Source organism: Hirundo rustica, chromosome 1 (assembly GCF_015227805.2).
Source record: "Hirundo rustica isolate bHirRus1 chromosome 1, bHirRus1.pri.v3, whole genome shotgun sequence".
Taxonomy (NCBI): Eukaryota; Metazoa; Chordata; class Aves; order Passeriformes; family Hirundinidae; genus Hirundo; species Hirundo rustica.
Genome location: NC_053450.1, coordinates 47,057,349 through 47,078,019, shown reverse-complemented (window position 1 = coordinate 47,078,019; position 20,671 = coordinate 47,057,349). Strand labels below are relative to the sequence as shown.

At 40.3% G+C, this 20,671-nt stretch overlaps 1 protein-coding gene across 12 annotated transcripts in view; it reads right to left on the bottom strand.

The window, feature by feature from the left end:
* ZNF521 (zinc finger protein 521) overlaps window positions 1–20,671 on the bottom strand; it is a 231,910-nt gene that overhangs the window by 25,360 nt on the left and 185,879 nt on the right. For all 12 annotated transcript variants that reach the window (XM_040061206.1, XM_040061301.2, XM_058420464.1 and 9 more), the window contains 2 exons: window positions 4,026–4,157; window positions 1,174–1,289 (listed from right to left, as the gene is read on the bottom strand). In XM_040061206.1, coding sequence (XP_039917140.1) covers window positions 1,174–1,289; window positions 4,026–4,157 — 248 coding nt within the window. The remainder of the gene's footprint in view (window positions 1–1,173; window positions 1,290–4,025; window positions 4,158–20,671) is intronic.

Below are 20,671 nucleotides of genomic sequence, written 5' to 3'. Positions count from 1 at the left end.
GGAGGTGATTACACACATCATAACTACACTCTGTGTGCTTTGTATCTTCATAATTCAGTTATCTATTCTGCTTTTTAAACCACAGTCCTAATTCTACTGTTAAAAAGTAATTTTTACCTTGTGTTCCTGTTTCTTTCTTTTCATAACGGTCTTTTGCATATGTGCACCTTCTTCCCTTCCCTTCCCTTCCCTTCCCTTCCCTTCCCTTCCCTTCCCTTCCCTTCCCTTCCCTTCCCTTCCCTTCCCTTCCCTTCCCTTCCCTTCCCTTCCCTTCCCTTCCCTTCCCTTCCCTTCCCTTCCCTTCCTTCCCTTCCCTTCCCTTCCCTTCCCTTCCCTTCCCTTCCCTTCCCTTCCCTTCCCTTCCTTCCCTTCCCTTCCCTTCCCTTCCCTTCCCTTCCCTTCCCTTCCTTCCCTTCCCTTCCCTTCCCTTCCCTTCCCTTCCCTTCCCTTCCCTTCCCTTCCCTTCCCTTCCCTTCCCTTCCCTTCCCTTCCCTTCCCTTCCCTTCCCTTCCCTTCCTTCCTTCCTTCCTTCCTTCCTTCCTTCCTTCCTTCCTTCCTTCCTTCCTTCCTTCCTTCCTTCCTTCCTTCCTTCCTTCCTTCCTTCCTTCCTTCCTTCCTTCCTTCCTTCCTTCCTTCCTTCCTTCCTTTTTCTCTCTCTCTCTGTCATTTTGTTTACCATTAATAAACAGTATCATTACAAATTGGACAATGGCCCACAAAAACATTCATTTGACCCTATTTTTATCCCCCACCAAGTCAAAAGATACTTTGTGTTTACTTCCCTTCTCTGCCATCACTACACTCCTACTTCAGTGCATAGTTTTTCACATTTGAAGACAAAAGAATATATTTATTTTCCATTTCACTGCTTTACTAAACATTTTATGGCTATCAAGCAGAAAAATACAATGCCAATTTCTCTCTCCTAGAGAATACCATGAGCTGCAACAACCTACAGTGCAAGAATTCTGAAATTCAGCTCTCTACCAGGTGGCTTTCTGCCAGCACCTTTTTCAAGCAGCATGGGTTGAATCACCTGCAATTTCTCTTGACCTTCTTTAATTACCATCCTGATGATAAGCAAGTATCAGAGGAGGTCATGGCAAGTACAGCTTTGATCTCAACTATCAAATACATAATGCTATTATAATCCCCAGGTAACAAGTGTGGTACCTGAAGCTCTGTCTGGAAGAAGAACTTCTGTGGACACTGTGTGCAGTCATAGATCTTGTCCTCTTGTCCATGGGCTGAGAAAATATGCTGCTGCAACTTGTTTGCTTGGACAAACACTGCAATATGAGACAGAGAACGGACTTTTCATTATTTCATAAGTGAAGAGTTTTTTTTAAACCATCCCCCAGTAAGATTGAGCAATTCCAGGACTTAAAATTAGGCAAGTGCATTCGGATTTCACCTTACACTGTTGCTATCATGCATACCAATGAATGTAATTTATCCACAAAGTATGATGCTTCTTCTGAGACAAATGAACTGAAACAGATCCCTGGTGTAAGGGGAAAAAAAAAAAAAAAAACCCAACAAAAAACAATTGGCCAAGGGAAAAAAAAAAAAAAAAGAAAAAAAAAAAAGGAAAAAAAAAGAAAAAAGACCCTGTCAGGATAACCATTAAAGATTTCAAGTATAAAGTATCTGAAAATGCCATTTCTTGTTCCGAATTATTTCTTGATGCTTACTGCACTTTGATTGAACACATACAAAACTTATTTCCTAGCAACCAACAGGTTTGAAAAGCACAGATGCCAAAGTCCTGTTTACTCTGTGTGCCTAAAGTTAAAGCTAACAAACAGCTCTGTATTTAAATGTGTTAATGCTGAAAATTATATCCCACAGCTATACTGGGGCAATGTCTATAAATGCGAAACAGAACTGCAGGTAAATTCTCTTTGGATACTTTAAGATCAACTCTGCTTACGCACTGAATGCAAGGGTTTCAATAATATAAACATGTTCAATTTTAATGACTACAAAACAAGGCCCTAAGACTGTGTAACACTTTACCTAGGAGACATACTATTAATAATTAAATTGTATATGCCAGAGGCAGTGTTTGGGTTGGCAGCACTGACTTCTGATGGATGCCTGGTGCACTGTGACCTAAAAAAGTTTGCATCTACAATATTAATCTGTATAGGCAGGGAAAGGATTTATTAAAGATGCTGGCATTTGACTTTGACTCCACTCCTAATCATTAAAATTATTCTAATTGCAAGGCAACAAAAAGCATCAGAATATTGTTTTTCTGAGTCATACATTTTAATCACATTTCTCATTATCCTGGGGGGGAAAAAAAAAAAATCAGATTCCATTTTCCATATAAAACTTATTCTGGTGATTTTTACTTCTTGTTAATATTCTACCAAGATGCACTGAAATAATTTAATGGCATATTGCTAATAAAGCATCATTGCTTGTGATTAATGCTCACTGTTTATTTACCCCATCAGCAAAAAGCAAGAAGTATTTCGCACAGATCGGAATTGACTTATCTCCATACTCTTTTAACACGTTTTACAAGGCTGCTGGCTCAGAAATAGGATTAGTTTTATCAGGGATCTTGGTCACATGGAGAATCCTCAGTGGGTAATCTTTACATATGCAGATTTTTATGTTGCATTTACAGCACCCCAAACTTTGAAACTGAAGATCCATGACATTACATGAAAAAAAGATCACACCATAATGTGTAAACAAAAATAAAGGAAAAAATTAGTAGAATCAGTAGTAAAACTAAACACTTGAAGAAATGTCTAACTGAAAGAATTATTGAACACAAACACTTTACGGACAAACCGTTTGTGGTGGTGCTACCCATGCTCAGACAAGCTGTGCAGTGAAGAGGAACTATGTATTTCTTTAATTTTATAGCCCACAGAAATGTGTGAAACCTGAACATAGTGAGGTAATAATCATCACCAGCCACTGTATCTGAAAGATGAAAAATTCAAATTTAATTTTCCTCAGTAGCACTCGCTTAGGTTTCACTGGGCGTGGAGCTCCCAAACAAAGAGAAGGAAAATGAAGGTATTAAAAGGTCTATTTGCTTGTCAATGAAAATCCTTCACTTCCATTAATGGAAAACAGAAACCTTGAATGGCTTCCAGAATTAGCATGCCATTGATGTGTGAATACCCAAAGAGTGTTTTGTCATGTTTGTGATTATCTTTGATTTTCATCTTTTAAAGCAAAATTGGGAATGCAAGCTACATATTAACACTCATGTTTTAGGTTATCATCTTATGAAATGTTCCATTAAGAAGTCCTTAAAAAACTCACAACAGCTCAGTAGGCATCCTTTTAATGTGTTTTCATTTCCAACAATAGCATTTTTCTGTTCTTCATTATGGCCCAAACACTGCAGTGCTTAGCCCTACTGGGTCAAGTTATTTTCTCACTTGGGTTTTACTACTGAATAACACCACTGACTTGGGGAGGATTATTCCACACTTGGACTTGTGTCAAGGGAGAGCAGAACTTGACTCGTGGCAAGACAGCATGGTTTGCTTTCTAAAGCACATTACAAGGGTGTTTCTTCTCACCACAAGCCAACAAACACACACATGTGGGCTTTCTTACCCCATCAGAGGAGAATGCTGCTGCACAGGCTATGCCTGGGAACTGGGTCCAAATTCTGCTCTGGGTTTTATTGGTTTAGATGAAGCATCTGTAGCTTTAAAGCATGAATTTATGGACAGTTTTAACCTTTGCAGGTTTGAAACATGGAAGTAATGAACGTGATACCATGGAAGGTAACAGACTATCACTTCTGTAATTATAAAAAACTCAGACTTCCAATAGAAGAGCTTGAAATTCACTTCTTACAGACGGATGACTGACCTTCCAAGGAGCTCAGCTTTCTAAACGATTTCTAATCAATATTACTAATGAGCAAAATGTAATGTTCCCTCCTAAAACTGACCTAAAGCCAGCACACGACACATTTTTTCAGAGAGTTCTGCAAGGTCAAGCTAAGGGCACGACTGGGACAAGCAGCGACAGGCTCCTACCTGTAAAGCACACTGGACACTTGAAGGTGCCCCCCATGCCTTCAAAGCTGTGCTCTATCAGGTGACACTGAAGTTTGGCAGGAGAGTCGAATGTCTGATTGCAGAGTTTGCATTCATGGTTCAGTCCTTCATCTGCAAGAGAAATCAAAGGAAAATTGAAATTCACCACAGCCCTTACAAAGAGAAAGTCCAAAACAATCTGTGAACTGGAGAGGCTTTTTGTTTTTCTAAGCTCAGGAAACTGGATGCCCCTCAGCACTTACGATTGCTGAAGTGTTCTCTTACCCAGAATGCTTCAGAATATCCAAAGCTTGACTGGGCATTAAAAGCACAGACTTTCCACTTATAATTAGCACTAAGCAGGAATGCAGAGCATTAGCCTTCAGTAGGAAATGATGACTATGACCTGAAACATAATTTCTTAGCAGAGCCACCCAGTCACGACCAAGTACATTTGCAAAACAGCACATGAGGAATTTAATGCTGATCACACATCATCCTGTCTACCACGAGTAAGAACTGTGAATTCTGTTTCTGGCACTCTGGCTGAGGTGGAGTTTCTTGTAACCAGCGTGAGAAGGGTGGGTAGTTTATACCCTCACATCACTCCTACTCCACATTCCCAGTCCCGTGGGCATACATGAAACCTTTTGCAAGCTGCAGGATTTCAGGATCTCCCTTTCTGACAATCCTGGATTTTTTTTTCCCCTCTTTATTTGCATTTCTCCTCTGAACAGCCCAGAAAAGTCCCCATGTGCCTTCTGACACTGCTTTCCCGTCCACATCCTGTGGCTTTAAAACCCTTCCCGCTCCCCGCCGCTTGTTCCTCTGCTTCCTCCCATTGTCCTCCAAGGCCGGCTGGTGCCTGGCACCAGGTTCCCTTCCTGAGGGTGCTGCAGGATTCATCCACTCCGCCATGAGGGCAGTCAGCGGCTGTCCTACTTAGAAACAGTTGCTAGGTAAGAAGTGGCTTCCAGCCCTGCTGCAGAGGCCTCAATTCCCACAGCGCCGCTTAGAAAAGGTCCTTCTGTATGTCACCGGTGTGCTACACGAGTAGCATTGATCTCGCAGGTAAATACTGTATCTGATTATTAAAAAACAAGCGGGAATGGAGTGCTTGGTGGCTGGCATAGCTCTCTGCCATTTCTCAGTTGGGAAGGAGCGATTTAGGAGAACGCCCAGCCCGTGCTGAGCACCTAAATGCCAGGCTGCCAACCTCCCTCCAGACACAGCACTGCCTGCAGTGACGATCAGTGACTCTCGTGACGGGCATTCACAAAGGATGGAGAGAGCACAGACAATGTTTTGCATCCCACACGACAATCCTTTCCACTGGCGTAAGGAGAACACGACATGGTGCTCCTGCTGCTGAGCAGGGCCACATTCCTGCCCCAAATGACTCTTATAGGAATTGAAAAAAAAGTCAATGGTAGCTCCCAGCTTTCACTTCTTGTAAGTCCAAAAACTAAATTTAGCCTTTGTGTAAGTCTTTACTCATCTTTAGCCAAAGCAGGGGAATTAGACAGAGTGAGCTAAATCAGGGGGTGACGGCCATTCTGTAGGTGGGACTACTGAAAATTACCATTGTGTGGTTTCTATGGGGTGTCAGACCTCTTCACAATGAAAAGGAACAGATGAAACCCAACAAAGACAAAGGTTTACACAAAATTACTTCACTCCCATGCAGACACAGCAAACTTCAAAACTTACTTTCCTTTTCTACACAATCCTTCCTGAAAGCAGTGCTCAGTGTTCCTGACTACCTCTGTTGCACATAGGTAGAGCCTTACAAAATAAGGACTTTGTTACCCTTGTAAAATCATGGCTCAGGCCTGCTACTTAGGCTCAGTAGAAGGGAACTGTGGGAGAGTGACTCAGCTGGAATAGGGGTAGAGAGGGGTAGAGAGGGGTAGAGAGACGTGAGAGACGTGAGGGATGCGCTGTGTGACTGCCTCATGTCCTCATCGTGGTGTATAGTGGTTGGTTGACTGGGCTTGTAGTGTCTTAAAGCTGTGTAAACTGGTAACTGGCTAACTGCGTAAAAAGGCCTAGTTTTTGCCATAAAGTGGCTCTCTTTTGCACCTGCCTGGGGACTCTGTCTCTCTCTGCATCGTCACATACTTCTACATGTTGCAGAGTTTTAGAGGGTGTGAAATAGAAAGCCTACTCTGAGTGTCAGCTGAAAAATGTTGGTGGTCTTGGCAATCCCCTGCCCACAGACCGCTGCTGCTGAAGTGCCTGTCTCTGTTACCTACATGAGACAGGAAAATTTGACTCCCAGCCTGCCTGACCAGGCACCAATTTATAGCTGGATCCACTGAGGACAGCTGTCAACACAAACTCAGGCAAAGGCTCAGGTCAGTCTCAGCTGTTTTGACACCATGGCCTCTCTGAAGAGACTGTAATATGGTGGCAACAGAGCACAGGCTGCTGAGTTACATGTCCCACCCAGTCATATGCACTGGTAGTCGGTACAATGGCTGATAAAATCATTTGCACAAGACTCCTAGGGGAAGGTTAAGGGTGAGTGACACTTTTTCATCTTGTAGGTGACACATTTTGTAACTCTCCCTAAAAAAAATAAAAACTATTTATCAAATATATGCTAACTACTTCATTAACCAGGAAAATTTTTGTGGATTATCAAGAGTTGCCTGGGATTTGGCATTTTCCACCATCACTGTAAACCATTCCAGTGTGTTCTGCCTTTGCTATTGCTGAGAGAGGACAAGTAGAGCCCATGCAAGCACCACCAAGGGGAGTGTGAAGGAAAAGAACCTGGCATACTCCAGTCGGTAGATCTAAGAGACACAGACACATCCTCCAAGGCAGGTTGTAAGCTGTGTTCTTCCAACAGGCAGCAACCCACAGCTGCGGGCAAAGCTGCAGAACAGCATCCTGAAAAGGGGAGGAGGGCTCAACAAATGTTATATAAATGCCTCTTTCCTGACCATGCTAATTAGTTATGAGGACTGTACAGACCAACACACAATATTTCTCCTATATGCATATCTTTGCCATGGTCATTACTGAACAGATGGTTCTGGAGATGGTGAAAGTTCCCCAAAATGGGCAGTTACAAGATAGGAAGCCTGTAAGGTGAAGGTTCTCCATCAACCTGTTTATGCTGCTACACATAGTCAAAGCAATTAGGACAACGGGCTCTCCATCCCAGGATCTTCCACAAGTCAAGCTGAAGATAATCGATGGCAATTCTCAAATCACAGGGTTACTGTTGGTTAAGTGTAAATGAACCATGATAATCATTCTTGAGCACAGGAACATGGAACGGGAGTTCTTCAAAGATTCCAAGGAATAAAGACTTCCAAAAATAAATATTTTCATATGATGCTACAGAAAACAGAGAAGGCTTTTCTTTTTTTTTTGTCTTTACATTACCTTAGTTGATGAAGAAAAAAGTAGGAAGAAAAGTATGCACTCCTGATGCCGAAGCAAAAAGCAAAACTAATTTTAATTACACAGAAATTGTACTTGTTCAAGAAGAGCTGTATCCCATTAAATGTGACCCTTATTATATTTCCCATATTACTCAGATCCAAGGTGATCTCCTGGTCACAAACATCAAAACCACTTTGATTATTCAATGCTGCAAATATGATTTTCCTAAAGGCTTATAAACAGGGTTTGAAAAATCCCCTCACCCACTCGCCTGGGGCAGATAAAAAACTTCCCCAGGCAAGAGACAGCAATTTGTGCAGAGTCTAAGCTTTCTCTAAAAAATAAAATGCTTTTAGTCTCTAAGTTCTAAAGACCACATTTAAAGTAAGACTACATTTGTATAACTAACAGAATAATATTTTTCCTAAGTCACACTGTTTTCACCCATTTTGTGCGCATCACCAGCTTAGTTACATCCTTGGAACAAAGGGCAAGGTTCCAGTCCTTGAATTCAAGAATGTGAGACCGGCCATGATTTACATTTAAGGAAGGCAGCTAAGGGTACAGAATTGGCAGAAGAGTCAGGAGTGCTGGCTTCCATTCCAAATTCCAGCACTAACATACTCTTATCACCCTGGGCATGACAGTGTGGCCTGTGTTTCTCAGACTACCCATCTTTAAAAAAGAGGTGCTAATTTTTAATTTCTACTTTAACAGGCTGACCTAATTACTATCCCTTAAGACTTTTAATACAACCAAGGCAGTGGAGCGGGAGAAGAGTCCAAGACTAACTACCATACTCAGAAGACCCAGAATCACTGCCACCTGCCTTTGAAAAGGTTTAAGATTATATTTTTTGACACACAACTTGCCTGGGTCACTGTGGAAGGATGAGGGAACAAGGCTTTGTCCCTGTTCTCCACCCTCCATAGACAATTTAAAAGCATGGCCAGCCTTTTATCTCCCACTGGCATGAAAGAGCCAGGACGTGGCAAATCCTGCAAAGGTGCCAGAAGTGGAAAGGGGATGTAAAAGGCTGTGTTTACACAGTGGCCCCTGTCTAGTTCTCCATGTTTAGCAAACAATTTGATAAGGTGCTGTGGAAGTGCAAAATACGATATCATTAATAAATAAAGGGCCAGTGAAATGTCACATTTTCGGTTTCCATTTGGGATAAATCTGAAATAGAATGGAGTGTCAGATACAGTCCAAAGGGCTCTCCTTTCCTGCAGAACAGAGCTGCGTCTCTTTGCTCTTACTCAGGCAGAAAAAAAAAGTTAAAAAAAAAATTTAAAAAAAGTGCTGAGCAGCTTTAAAAAATTCAATCAAAATAATCTGCTCTTTGGAAAGGTGGCGGCTGACAGTAATTGGAAAATACTGTCTGACTCATTTATTAAAGTGAGATTCAGAGTCAATTGATTTAATAACCATTAGAATATTCTATTAAAGATATAATAGGCTGGCACAGCCCTATTTTTTATTAAGAGTTATAGGTAAGAAATAAGCAATGCTATGGAATTTTAGACAACTGCTGTATGGATTAGACTAAAAATATGGCTTGCAAAATAGATATAAAAGCAGCAAGTATCAGGAGGTGGAATAGGAAAGTACATTACAGTGCAAATGAGTTAGCTGAAGGATGAAGAAGAAATGAACCTTTAATATAAAGCCTGCACTTTTCCAAATCTAACAGAAAACTATGCACTGCATTCCCTGGTGTGGTACATCATAAAACAAGTCAGCATGTCCTTCACATTATGGGCCCAACAACGCCATGAGGAAGGCAAGAACAAAGCACCCACTGTACAGCCCAGAACTGGTGCTTACTCTTGCCCTTACGTGGTTGGGATATGAGCCTGGACATGGTTAAGACCTCGCAAGATGGATGGGAATAGTTTACCCACTGCTTGTAGTTGAGTGAGTCTGATGCATGCAGAATTTCTGCATAAGTAAATTGCTTTCCATTTGTAATCTTTATTCAGATAGTGGGAAAATGTAAACATGAATCAATTCCAAATAAATGCATTGAATATTCATATAAATGTTTAATATTTACACAAATATTAAATGTTTCAATGTAGGCAGGTAGATTTTAATTGGGGCACAGCCCATTGCTTCAGCAACTAACTTGACAACCAGCTATAAAAGCAAATATAATCAGTCTTCGTGCTGAGCATATACTCGTATTTGGGGATCCTCTTTGTATCGGCTACCCATGTATTGCAGAGTTACTGAGCAACTTGTGCATCAGGCAGGATGCTCCCACTTGTGTCTTCCCCAGAGCCAGTGCTCTGGATCACCTGCCCCAATTTGTGTTACCAACTCAAGGCACAACTTGTTCATTTCATGGAAGGCCCTGACATTTCAATATACACTTTAAACAAGTGGAACCCTTTAAGCAGCCCCTAGACTGTGTGCCTCATGTTTATGCTTCTTGCTCTTCAATAAAAACAAAACTAGAGCAGCTACAAGCAAATGTTCACTGGCTGACTTACATGCAACTGTTAAGTCAGTAACCACTGGGGGCCCTCTTATATTGTCTGATCAACACTACAGCCATTACCTAGCACCAATTTGTAACAGTTTATAAGTAACTCTTTCTCTTATTCACCCTTGAGATCGGCCAGAAGGGTCCTTTTGTCTTCTACTCTCAATAAATCTATCGGCAAGGGTCCCTAGGATGAGGATCATCACGAGGCTGGGCCCATGCTCAAAAGCGTCTTCTGAGAAGACATGTAAACTCTGCCCTCCACACACAACACAGGAATGAAATAGCCTGCAGGCCCTGCAATTTTTTTTTTAGGTCTCAAACATGCACAGCTCCCACATTCAATGTGTTTTCTTTGTAATTTTTTTACCAAGCAAACAATGCCCCTAAACCAATTTCTCGTTCTTCACATTGCTTTCACTCTTCCCTGAGCTAATTCTGCAGCACACTTTTATAAGCTGGTGATCTGAGGAGTAAGGAAGCAATGCCATGGATGACAGCTAACCCCTTGGCTACAACATCTCACACGGAAAACAAGGGAAGGACAAAAAGCACCACATAACACTGTAGTTTCCAGAGTGTACAGCCATCCATGCTTCCTAGCATGCTCTGCTTACCTGCCTCTTTTAAATTCCACTGGCCACACACCTACACAACCATCAGCATCCCTTCAGACAGCGGCACTTCAGACAATCTCATTCCTGCTCAAAATTTGGTCTTAAGGTGTACTCTGGCAAGTATGTGCATGACATGTACCTTCACATGCTAAAGAACAAATAACAGCTCTTCCAAGCCTGGAAGCTGAAATGAATCAGTACCTGAAGTCTCCAGCACCCTGTTTATAATTTCTCTCCAATTGTATTAATGCTTCTGCCATTTTCAATTCCTCAAACACTATCACAACCCCTCAAATGACAAACATGATCCACCACTGCCTGAATTTTGGAAGCTGACTTGAAAAGCATGGGAATATAGTGATGAAGGAGGAGACAGAAAAGTCAAAGCATACAGCATGGAATTTACAGCCATGAGAACAAGAGAACAACCTATTATAGAAAAACAGTTTTTGTTAAAGTTCTAACTAATGGTGTGACAGAATGGAGGATTGGATGCTGGTCTGTGTTTATCCTTAATACCACTTTTAACCAAAATCAGTATGTTAGCTGAAGAAATCCAAAACATCAGGCTTCATCCCAAGCAATATTCTTTTCCTTGTTTTTTTTTTTTTTTTCAGTCCGGAATGATTTTTAGGCAAGGCTCTGCCCATGTCAAGGAAAGGGGTTAGACAAGATCCTAGCAACAATCCTAAACTCTTGAGTCACCAACAACTGTAGCCTCTCAAGTGGAAGGTAGGGACCAGGCTATGACACTGCCTTGAAGGATACTGGCCTTCAGAGCAGGAAGAGGATGAGATCTGCACTGTGCTGCTCAGGCCACACTGACTCCCAGTAGCACTGGGTAGGAAGCTTTATTCAACAAGCAGGAAATAAATCCTACAGCCTTCTGCAGCGTACTGCTAAAGCTACAGCAAAGGGTGCTGATTGATGGAATGACAAAGAGCTGGGATCCACCTCCTCAATTAAAGCAAAAGTTCTTCTCTCCAGGGACAAATTTTGAAATTAGATCTGCTTAAGGGAAAGCCAGTCTACTGCATCTTTCATTCCACTGTATTTTTGTCTGAAGCAAGGGATGCATTTCACTTCACCAACTGTTCACTTTTTTGCTTGGTTGCACTCACTTTGGCTGCTTGTAAGTGAACTCTTCTTACCACATGTGCCTTGTATGTTCTATTAAAGCCACAAATTGTCTGGCTTCATTGAGGCCGGATGAAAATAAAAGAAGGGCAACTGGCAGGGTCTGTTTCTTAATAAGTGTCATGTATTCAGCTCAACTAAGAATGATTTAAATACAGCAATTCCCCTCTTCATCAAACAACAGCATTTTCTGGGCTACTTGCTTCCAGGAGAGAGTTCAGGAATTCTGTAGTGGTGTTATTCACCAACTGATGGGACATGCATAATTTGCTACTCCCTGTCTGTAACTGCACCAGAAAAAGGTATTAAAATTTGTTCAGGAAAAAAATTCTGTGTTGCATCACATAGCTACACACATTACAAGGTTACACTCCATCATTGCAATAAAATGTCATGTGATGGAGTGTATTTTGGGAACAGTTTTACCATGGGCTATAAAAAGAAATTTAAACCAGTAGGAATAAGCTGAGTGGTATGAATTATTTGTAGACATATGATCCAGCTCAACATTTACCTTTTCAAACAGTACTTAGTGAGCACTGATTAAAAACTTGGTGACTGATCCTTCAAATGCTGGCATAACTAGCTCAGAAGAACAGACCTCCCATCCTTCTAGACTCCTGCCTAGGCTTTTTGTTGGACTAAATTCTGCCGAAGTGCAAGGTTAAGCCCTACATCCTCTCACTACATAGTGCGATACAGATTATTATCTGAATGTTACGGATAAAGAAACCATACGCCAAAGCTGCATCCCAAATGGTGAATGAAAACTCTCTTACTAAATTACAGGGTTGGAAGAATCAGACCCTGCTTCATCTGCTAATCATTATGAATGCACTATTGGAATTAAGGTTGGAATTGAATTTTTCTCTGTTCTCTTCTGTGAGCTAAAAGCCTATTTCCAGAAAAATCTTTGGACCAAATCTTCTTTAGTAAAGTGAAATTACAATTTGAATGGCTCAGAGGTTGCCTGAGCTAAGCAGATACTAATGATTTAATCAAATTGTAGGGGGGAAAAATAATAAAGGTGTCACATTTGTATTCAGAAGAACTAAGCACAATAAAAATATAAGTAAAAACTTTTTTTTTTTTAAATTCATTCAATTTCAATATTTTTGTTCACTGTGTGGGTTACAATTTTGTTTCCTTGTTCTTGCTTTCTGGTTGGAGAACCAGATTTCGTTGTTATTTGTTGTTACATGCCTACAAGTAATGCCCACTCATCTAGGTCTTCTGCAAGACACTGGTCAAAGCACAGGTGTCAAAAGCACTGGTCAAAGCACAAACTACTTTTAAGTTTTGAACAAAGAAAATATGAATTTTTAAGGTAGGGGAGGATATTTCATGTTGCATGAACTAAATACAAGCTGTTCTAAATTTATTGGTACTGGGAAAACATCTTGCATGGAGACAATCGAAGTGTCAATATTAATTCTACACTACAGTGGAACAGCAGTAGAAATTATGTTTTGTACACAAGTCTCAACAGGTATTTCTTTTTTTCTGAGTCAAAAAGGGTCGGAGTTGCCTTCTTTCTTTTGGCATGAAGCTATTAGATGTCTGGAAGATAAAGTCTCTAAATGCTGAAATACAAAGAATTGCCTGCTTATTCTTAAAAGATAGGGAAGAAAAAAGAAAAATAGAAAAAAGAGTAGGATAGGATAGGGCCTTCCTGGTGGATATTTGACTTAAGGACATGAAGACATAACAGTCCTTTCCATATTTCCTAATACATCAGATAATATTGATATTTTGTTTTCCAAATCTTAATGTTATTATATCAGTCAAATATTATTTGGCATCCTTTTATGTAAGTGAGGGAGACTTGGGAATGAGCAGCAGTTGCTGTGATTTTGATACAGCTCTTCAACTCATTTAGGTGTGTATCAAACTTTCTGCTTTCTTTCCCTCTAGCCTCCATTTCCTCATCCCCAGCCCTCAGAAAAAACAGGGAGGAAAAAGAGGTTCAGGCTGTGAAGCCCCTCAGGTCTATCTTGATAACTGGGCATTTAATTAGATTATTTTCACATGAGCAAACCGCTTTGCCTGTTAGGGGAGCTCTCCTTGTACAGCAATATATTAAAATGATAAAGCTCAATTTAATATAAAGAATAATTTATATTACTCATCTGATTTAGTTTGCTGTTTTATTTAGGAAAGCACGAGAAAACTCAATTTTAATTTGAGCTAACCTTTCCCTATGTCTCTCTTTGATTCTGCTATAAAACAAGCAAGCAGCTTTGGGCCCACATATGAAAAAAGGACCAGACTTCATTCTAAACATGCTCCACTCTCCTTCCCACTTTGCTGGTACTAAGACCTCACACTGAGCTAAACAAACAGCTTTTGGAATTTTTATATTGAAGGTTCTTCATTTGTGGATAAGATAATAATGAGGGCCAATTAGTTATTCTTTCTCATCTGTTACATGTTTGGGGGTTGGCTTTATTTTCTCAAATTCTAAATGCCACTGTTAACAGATTTATCACAAGCCTTGATCAAACTTAATTCCTCACTGAAGCTAAGACACCATTTCCCACCATGCTAGCAGTTGAGGAGAGGAGTGGTGCCTAAGAACACAGCCCCTCCTCCAGTGAACTTTGATGTAACAGAATGACCAAGTTCTGAACTTCAAATAATAAGGGAAAAAGAGAAAAAACGTCAGAGTAGAAGAAATAGAGAAGAGGTGGCTAAAAAGAGATGTATCAGACAGGTACAGATTGGTTGGGGAAAGAGAACAGATGTAGTAGCAACAATAAGCAAAAAAAAGGAGGTAGACTGAAAAGGCGAATGGAGCAGAAGTGGTGAGCAGAAGCAGGACGAGGGTATGAGACCTGTGTGAAAAGCTGCAGCAAAGTCTCAATTTAACCTTCACTTGAAGTTCACTGAAGAAATGCAGAGTAGCATGCATTTCCAGGCAGAGCTTGTGTAATTTAGTGCAGCTCCTATGGCAATAATGATAGATGCATTTTTACATCCAAATGTCTCAAGCCAACAAAGTTACCACTGTATCATTAATAACAATAAGCAATTAAAAAGAACAGCAGGTTACAAATATCAAGCATCAAACTAGGGAAAAAATACAGGACCATTATGAGAAAAATAAAAGTATAGGCTGTCAGGTCAGTATTTAGCCTCTCCAGATAAAAGTTATAGAGCTAGAAAAAAATGTGGCCTGACCTCAAATGAATATGAGATGATTAAAATCAGTGAGAAACCAAAAAACACTTGTAAAGCTCTGAGGAAATCTGAATGTGAGATGAAAAACATGTCTGTAACAGCAAGAGAAAGGTGGCTGACCATTGTAAGATATTAGCCTTTTACTAAGACATACTCTAATAAATATCTGACAAGACTGCATTTGCTGGCTGAAATATTTTCCAAAAGGCCAACTGAGTTTTCACTCTATGTGTCAGTTCATTTAAACAAGAAGAGGTAGGAAAAAACAGAGGGACTCAGGTAGAAAGGGAGGAAAACCCAGTCCAACCCTCCATGTAGTGCTGTGTGTACACGCACAAGGTGCCTAGCAGTCACTAAAACCAAATTTATTTAAGCCACGTACTGTGCGAAGGGTAGAATGGGTTAAAACCCATGAGATTTAACAGAGTGCATGGCTGGAAGTCTGCGTTGGGCAGTTTCCCCTCAGAGGGTTTCTCTGTAACGAGGAAAGTGAGTATTTCAATTTTTTTTTAAATGAAGACTGAGATTTTGATGCAGCATTGTCATTTCAGGGGCTCAGGTTGAAAAAGAAGTACTGAATATTGTGAAACTTGTGATCAAATTGTGCAACTGTGAAACCTAATTTACCCAAATGAAATGGGGGACACAAAATTAATTCAGATAAATGAGGATTTTGAATAAGCAAGGGACTATTTAGTGCTTTTAACACACATCCTGGGACATAACCTCATTACAGATCAGGAATGTTGTGCTGTGAGTTTGTGTCAGAGTGGAAGTGTCACTGACACAACAAATAAAACCAAAAATATCCTACTCCCTGATCGCTTATTTTGTGTTTCCATACACATGCTACACGAGCCTGAAGAATAATTAACACTGCTGAGAAGAAGCAGCAACAGTGGATGAGTCTCACTACAGCAGACCTCTCATCATAGCAGAAATACAAATGTACTAGTTATCGTAACTGTGTTATGTTAAGTAGACCTTTGCCCCACATTATTGTACGTTAGAGGAGGGAAAAGGGAAAAGGAAGATGATATCAGCATTCTTGATGATATTTTATTTATCCTCACATACTGTTGACACAGTTGAAGAATAAGCAGAAGAATGGAAGGAGACACAGAAAACACTTGCAGACACAGATTTATTTTTTTTTTTTACATTTCGTCAGGGACAAAAAGACTGCCAGTGAAGACAGTAATCCCTTTTACAGAGCAATCTCAGGCATTAAAGCCCACAAAAAGAGGGAGGGAAAAAAAAAAAAAAAGAAAAAGGAAAAGGAAGTGTTTCTACAGCTATTTTGCAAAGATGCTTATAAAGCTTATAAAGATTCTGTGTGCATTTTTGTTGTGGGTAAATTTTTAATTTCTTAACTTTATGAAAATATCTGGCCAAGACTTGAACATATTCATTTAAGCTATCATTTAACTATCATATATCCTGACTCTTTGCAATAAAGGCTTGCTCCACAGGACTTTTTTCCCATCATCAATCTCTCAATGATATTAAGAAATAAAAGCATTTCTCAACAGAATGGTACTAGATATGCATTTAACTTGCCTTGTCTTTTTTATTTTTAAAAGCTGGAGTACCATCATTTGGAAAGCCTGATGCTCTTTAAAACAAAGCGTCTTCATCAGAAACCTCACAGGCAGCAAGTTTCTCTACTTACTCGACGTGTTATGCTTACTTGTCAGTCTTTCTCCAAACAAAGTGGGGAAAACAAGCATATGAGATGCAAAGATGTAAAGCAGATAGAATATATCCCCCAGCCCCTTCAATTGCTTCCTTCACCTCACTCAAGAAGCAATTTTAAATGTATTAAACCTGGAGGTGAGCAGAGGGATTTAACGCCAGGCAGGATTTGAACAACAGAAAATAAGGTCAAGGAGGAGTATTACCCCTCTAGTCATATTTGGAAAAACAGGGGCACCTTAGAAGTAAAAAAAAAAAAAAAACAACACCAGAAAATAAAACTGGGGCAAACTCACTTGCTGTGCTCTGCATTACTCTGACCAGCAAGAGCCCTGTTAGATTTTGCAATGCATTTTGCTAGGTGAAGCATGCAGATTTTGATCCTGTGACACATTCACAAATAAGCAACATACTTTGTTGATCATTTCTGTTTGATTGTTGGACTTGATAAATGACATGGCAGCAGAGAAGAAGAAAAATTGCTGTGTTAAATCCTTGAAAATTACACAGCAGAAAAGGTGGGCAGCTTCTGTAGTTCAGCTGGGCACCAGAAGCCAAAGATCAGAACTGGAAATAACAGCTGGCAGGGAATACCCGCAGAGCAGCAAGGAAACTGAGGTGGGGCAACTGAACTGAAAGCCCTATTTGTGAGCCATCTATCCATTTCCTTCTCTTTCCAATATTTTATCTATGTGACTGTCAGACCCCTTCTCTCTCCCCACCCCGAAAGATTAAAATACAATCTGGGTATGAGGAGAAAAAAAAAAAACAAACACCAACCTTGAAATTGAGTTATAGCAAACAGAAATTTGGCTGATATACCAAAATACCATCATTTCTCAGAAAATACACCACTTTGAAGGTCTCTGACAAAAAGTGACAATAGCAGGGAAAGTCCAAATTAAAGTTTTTTTTTTTCCCTTAATTCACTCTGTCTGTAAGATATTACCTCATGTATAGTTCATTATCTTTGGATGACACATTCTGTGCCTTCTGTGCCTGAATCAAAATTCCGTCACATCATGGTAAGTCAAATATGCCTGCCAAACAACAGGCATCACCATTAATTCCATGAGAGGCCCCCATGAAAGAAGTGCAACGTTGCATGGCCAAAGTTCCAGTGATATCTCTTCCCAACAGTGCAAAATAAATCAGTGTTGGAACAGAAGAGTTTGCCTACAATCCTGAACGTATGTTTGCCTTTGCACTAGAGAAACAGCAGAGAGCTAGCTAACGCTGCAAATAACACTGCAATGATTTCAAGCATGGGGGAAATATAACATGATGCAACTCTTATAGGGTTCTTGCAACAAGAAACAAATGTCCCTCCAGAGGTCATTTTACCTCTGATAATAGGAAGAGTGCACATGGAGGGTTGACTGATTTCAGCCAGGTGAACACCAATGGAGCAGACAGCCTTCCGTGTTGAGTAAGATGCACGATTTGCAGTGTATTTTTTAAGATGCCACATGAATGATAAATGCAAAAGCAGCTTGATTTCTCAAACCTAGTGACTGCCATTAAAAGCTGGGTGTCCATCTGCATTTATACACCTTTCAAAAGGGTAATCCACCTCTCTCCAGTGTCACTGCAGAAGCTGTGCCCTTTTTTCCCCTCTGCTCCCTGCCCATGCATGTCATTCCCCCAAGCCCCCTCACTGCTTTCACCCAAATATGAATAAAAAGGAAAATCTGCTTCATTACATTTGCTAGCATTAATTGATGTTTAAAAAAGTCTGTTAAAAATAAAGCCCAGCAGTGACATTTTTCTTTGCTAAAGCACGATAGTAGCACATTACAAACATTACAAAAAGGTCCCCTGGTAGGATTGTGAAGTTCCACTCTGGCAGTAAAATGCATCTACTGTATGTTCCCTGATTTTTTTTTTTTTAATTTATTTTTGTCTTGTTTTATTTTATTTATTTATTTTTTAATACAGGAAAGGTCACAAGTGCAGATAAAACTCCCTGTCTCAGCAGTGGGGTTGCAATACTGGATGAGAGAACTGGATGAACACACCATATTTTTAGTATTTGTTTTACCCTGGTCAAATAAGTGATCCTGTTTACTGGTGGCAATGACGCTCACAGCTATTCAATACCAGCTTGACATTTTCCTTATGGCTGCACCTCTCTTGCTTTTGCATGATTTGGGTGGTTCTGAAGGATGCAACACCTCGTGCCCAGAGGTCCTTTTGACATTTTAGAACAATGCATTCATCAGGCTGCTGGTCTCCTGAGGTACAACTGGAGCAGCAGAAAAACTAAGGAACCACAGAACCCAGCCCACTCACCCATTCTCCAAGAAATCTCTCCCTATGCCAGCTGACACACTGGTTTCTGGGAAAACAGTCTCAAGCCAAATAAAAGACTGCACTGCCTTCAGGGAAGGTGAGTACAGAAGCTAAATTAGGCCTGGCAGGGTTGCAAAAGTGGGGAGAAATAGAAACAAAGGGGTCAATTGTTTTCATGTCTCTGGCGCTGCCTACCAGGATAAATATAGCCTCTCTTCTCTTGCCTCTCTCTGTAGTTAGGGCTTTGTACAATGGCCTGAGAATCTACAGAATCAGGATCTTAATTCTGCTGCTTGCATAAGCTTTGCAAAATCCTTAATGTCCAGTCCCTTGAATCTTCTTAAAAATGTACTTTTCTAGACCATCTGAAGATGTCTGAGAGCAAAGGAGATGTGGGCAAGTAAGCAGTTCCCTGATTGTAACCTCTCCGAATTTGAAGAAATGAGAACAGCAGAATATACTGTCACCTGGCCTTTTTACCCATTCCCCACAACTCACACTATATTCCAGGTGGGTGGCCCTAGCCCAGAGAACCTCACTGTGTGAGGACAAGCAGCCAGAAAAGAATGTGACTGGGAATACTGAATAAAGCACACATATTTGTGCCCTTTTTTCTGAAACAAGTAGTCACTCCAGGCAAGCATGGCAGAACTTAGATGTTGAAGGGGACACAAAACTGGACAAGGTAGAGCTGTGCAGGAGTCCTGACAGCATTTCTTCAAAGCACAAGAGCCCTGTGACAAAAGATAATGGGACATTGGCTCTGACTCCAGAAATAGGTGTTCAAAGCTGTGAGCCTTTAGAAGAGCACAGAGGTAGGGATAAAGGAATCTCAACAAGGGAGCATAAGCAGGGTTAGATAGAAATCTTTGAAAATGATCACAGGATGCTTACACTAGATAAAGGGGTAAAAGTAACACAAATAAGTGTAAGTAAACCACATTAAATCAGTATCCAAAACCAGCTTGGTGGCTGCAGTTGTCTAGTCTGAGGAAAAAGAGTGTGGTTAAAGTGAAATATAACTTGGCTTCTAGTATGAGTACTGGCTGTAGAGGTCGAAAGAAATGGAGAGATCTTTGAGATGATAAGAAGGAAAAAGCAGTGGGATTTAGAGACGGGAATGGGTGGATTAACGGAGCAAAAAGGAGCCAAAAATAACAGGGTAGGAATATTCAGAGTGAACATTAATGACAGGTGTCTGCTAGTTATAATCATATGTCTTTTCTAATGCCAGTGTTATATTAGGCTCTATCTTAAAACAGATGTTATTTCTGTCTTTGAAGCTCCTAATCAAAAGAGAAGAAGAAATACTTTCTGTCTTTTACAAGACTTAACAATCAAGCAGTGAATGAAGTATGCTGTAGAGAGAGAAGCTATAAAAACAGTAATATGGATACATGTGTATTAATAAAAGATACATGCATATGCATTTCAAATTGCATATAGAAATGACACTTGAACTGCTAGTTAAGCAGGATTACTCCTGAAAACTTGAATGAGGAGGAGTAGGAATTTTTCCCCTGATCTGAGCCTAATGGGGCTGCACAGGAGAAGAAGAGGTGATTTTATGTGAAGCTGGCAAATACTTTTTTTTTTTTGTAGGAGACTGCAGTCAGCTTGATTGTTGTGTTTTACCAGCAAAATAACTGCAGCTGCAACCCCGCTACAATTAGGTACTTAGTAATGTGTTAACAGGTAGATATGCACACAAAAATGAAATCCAGTCAAGGCAAGCTGAACTTTGATCTTCAACCTATCTTTTACAAAGCAGCACCAAGGGACTATGTTTTTTTCTTAGTAGCTTTCACACTGATACTATCACAACAATTAGTTCTTTT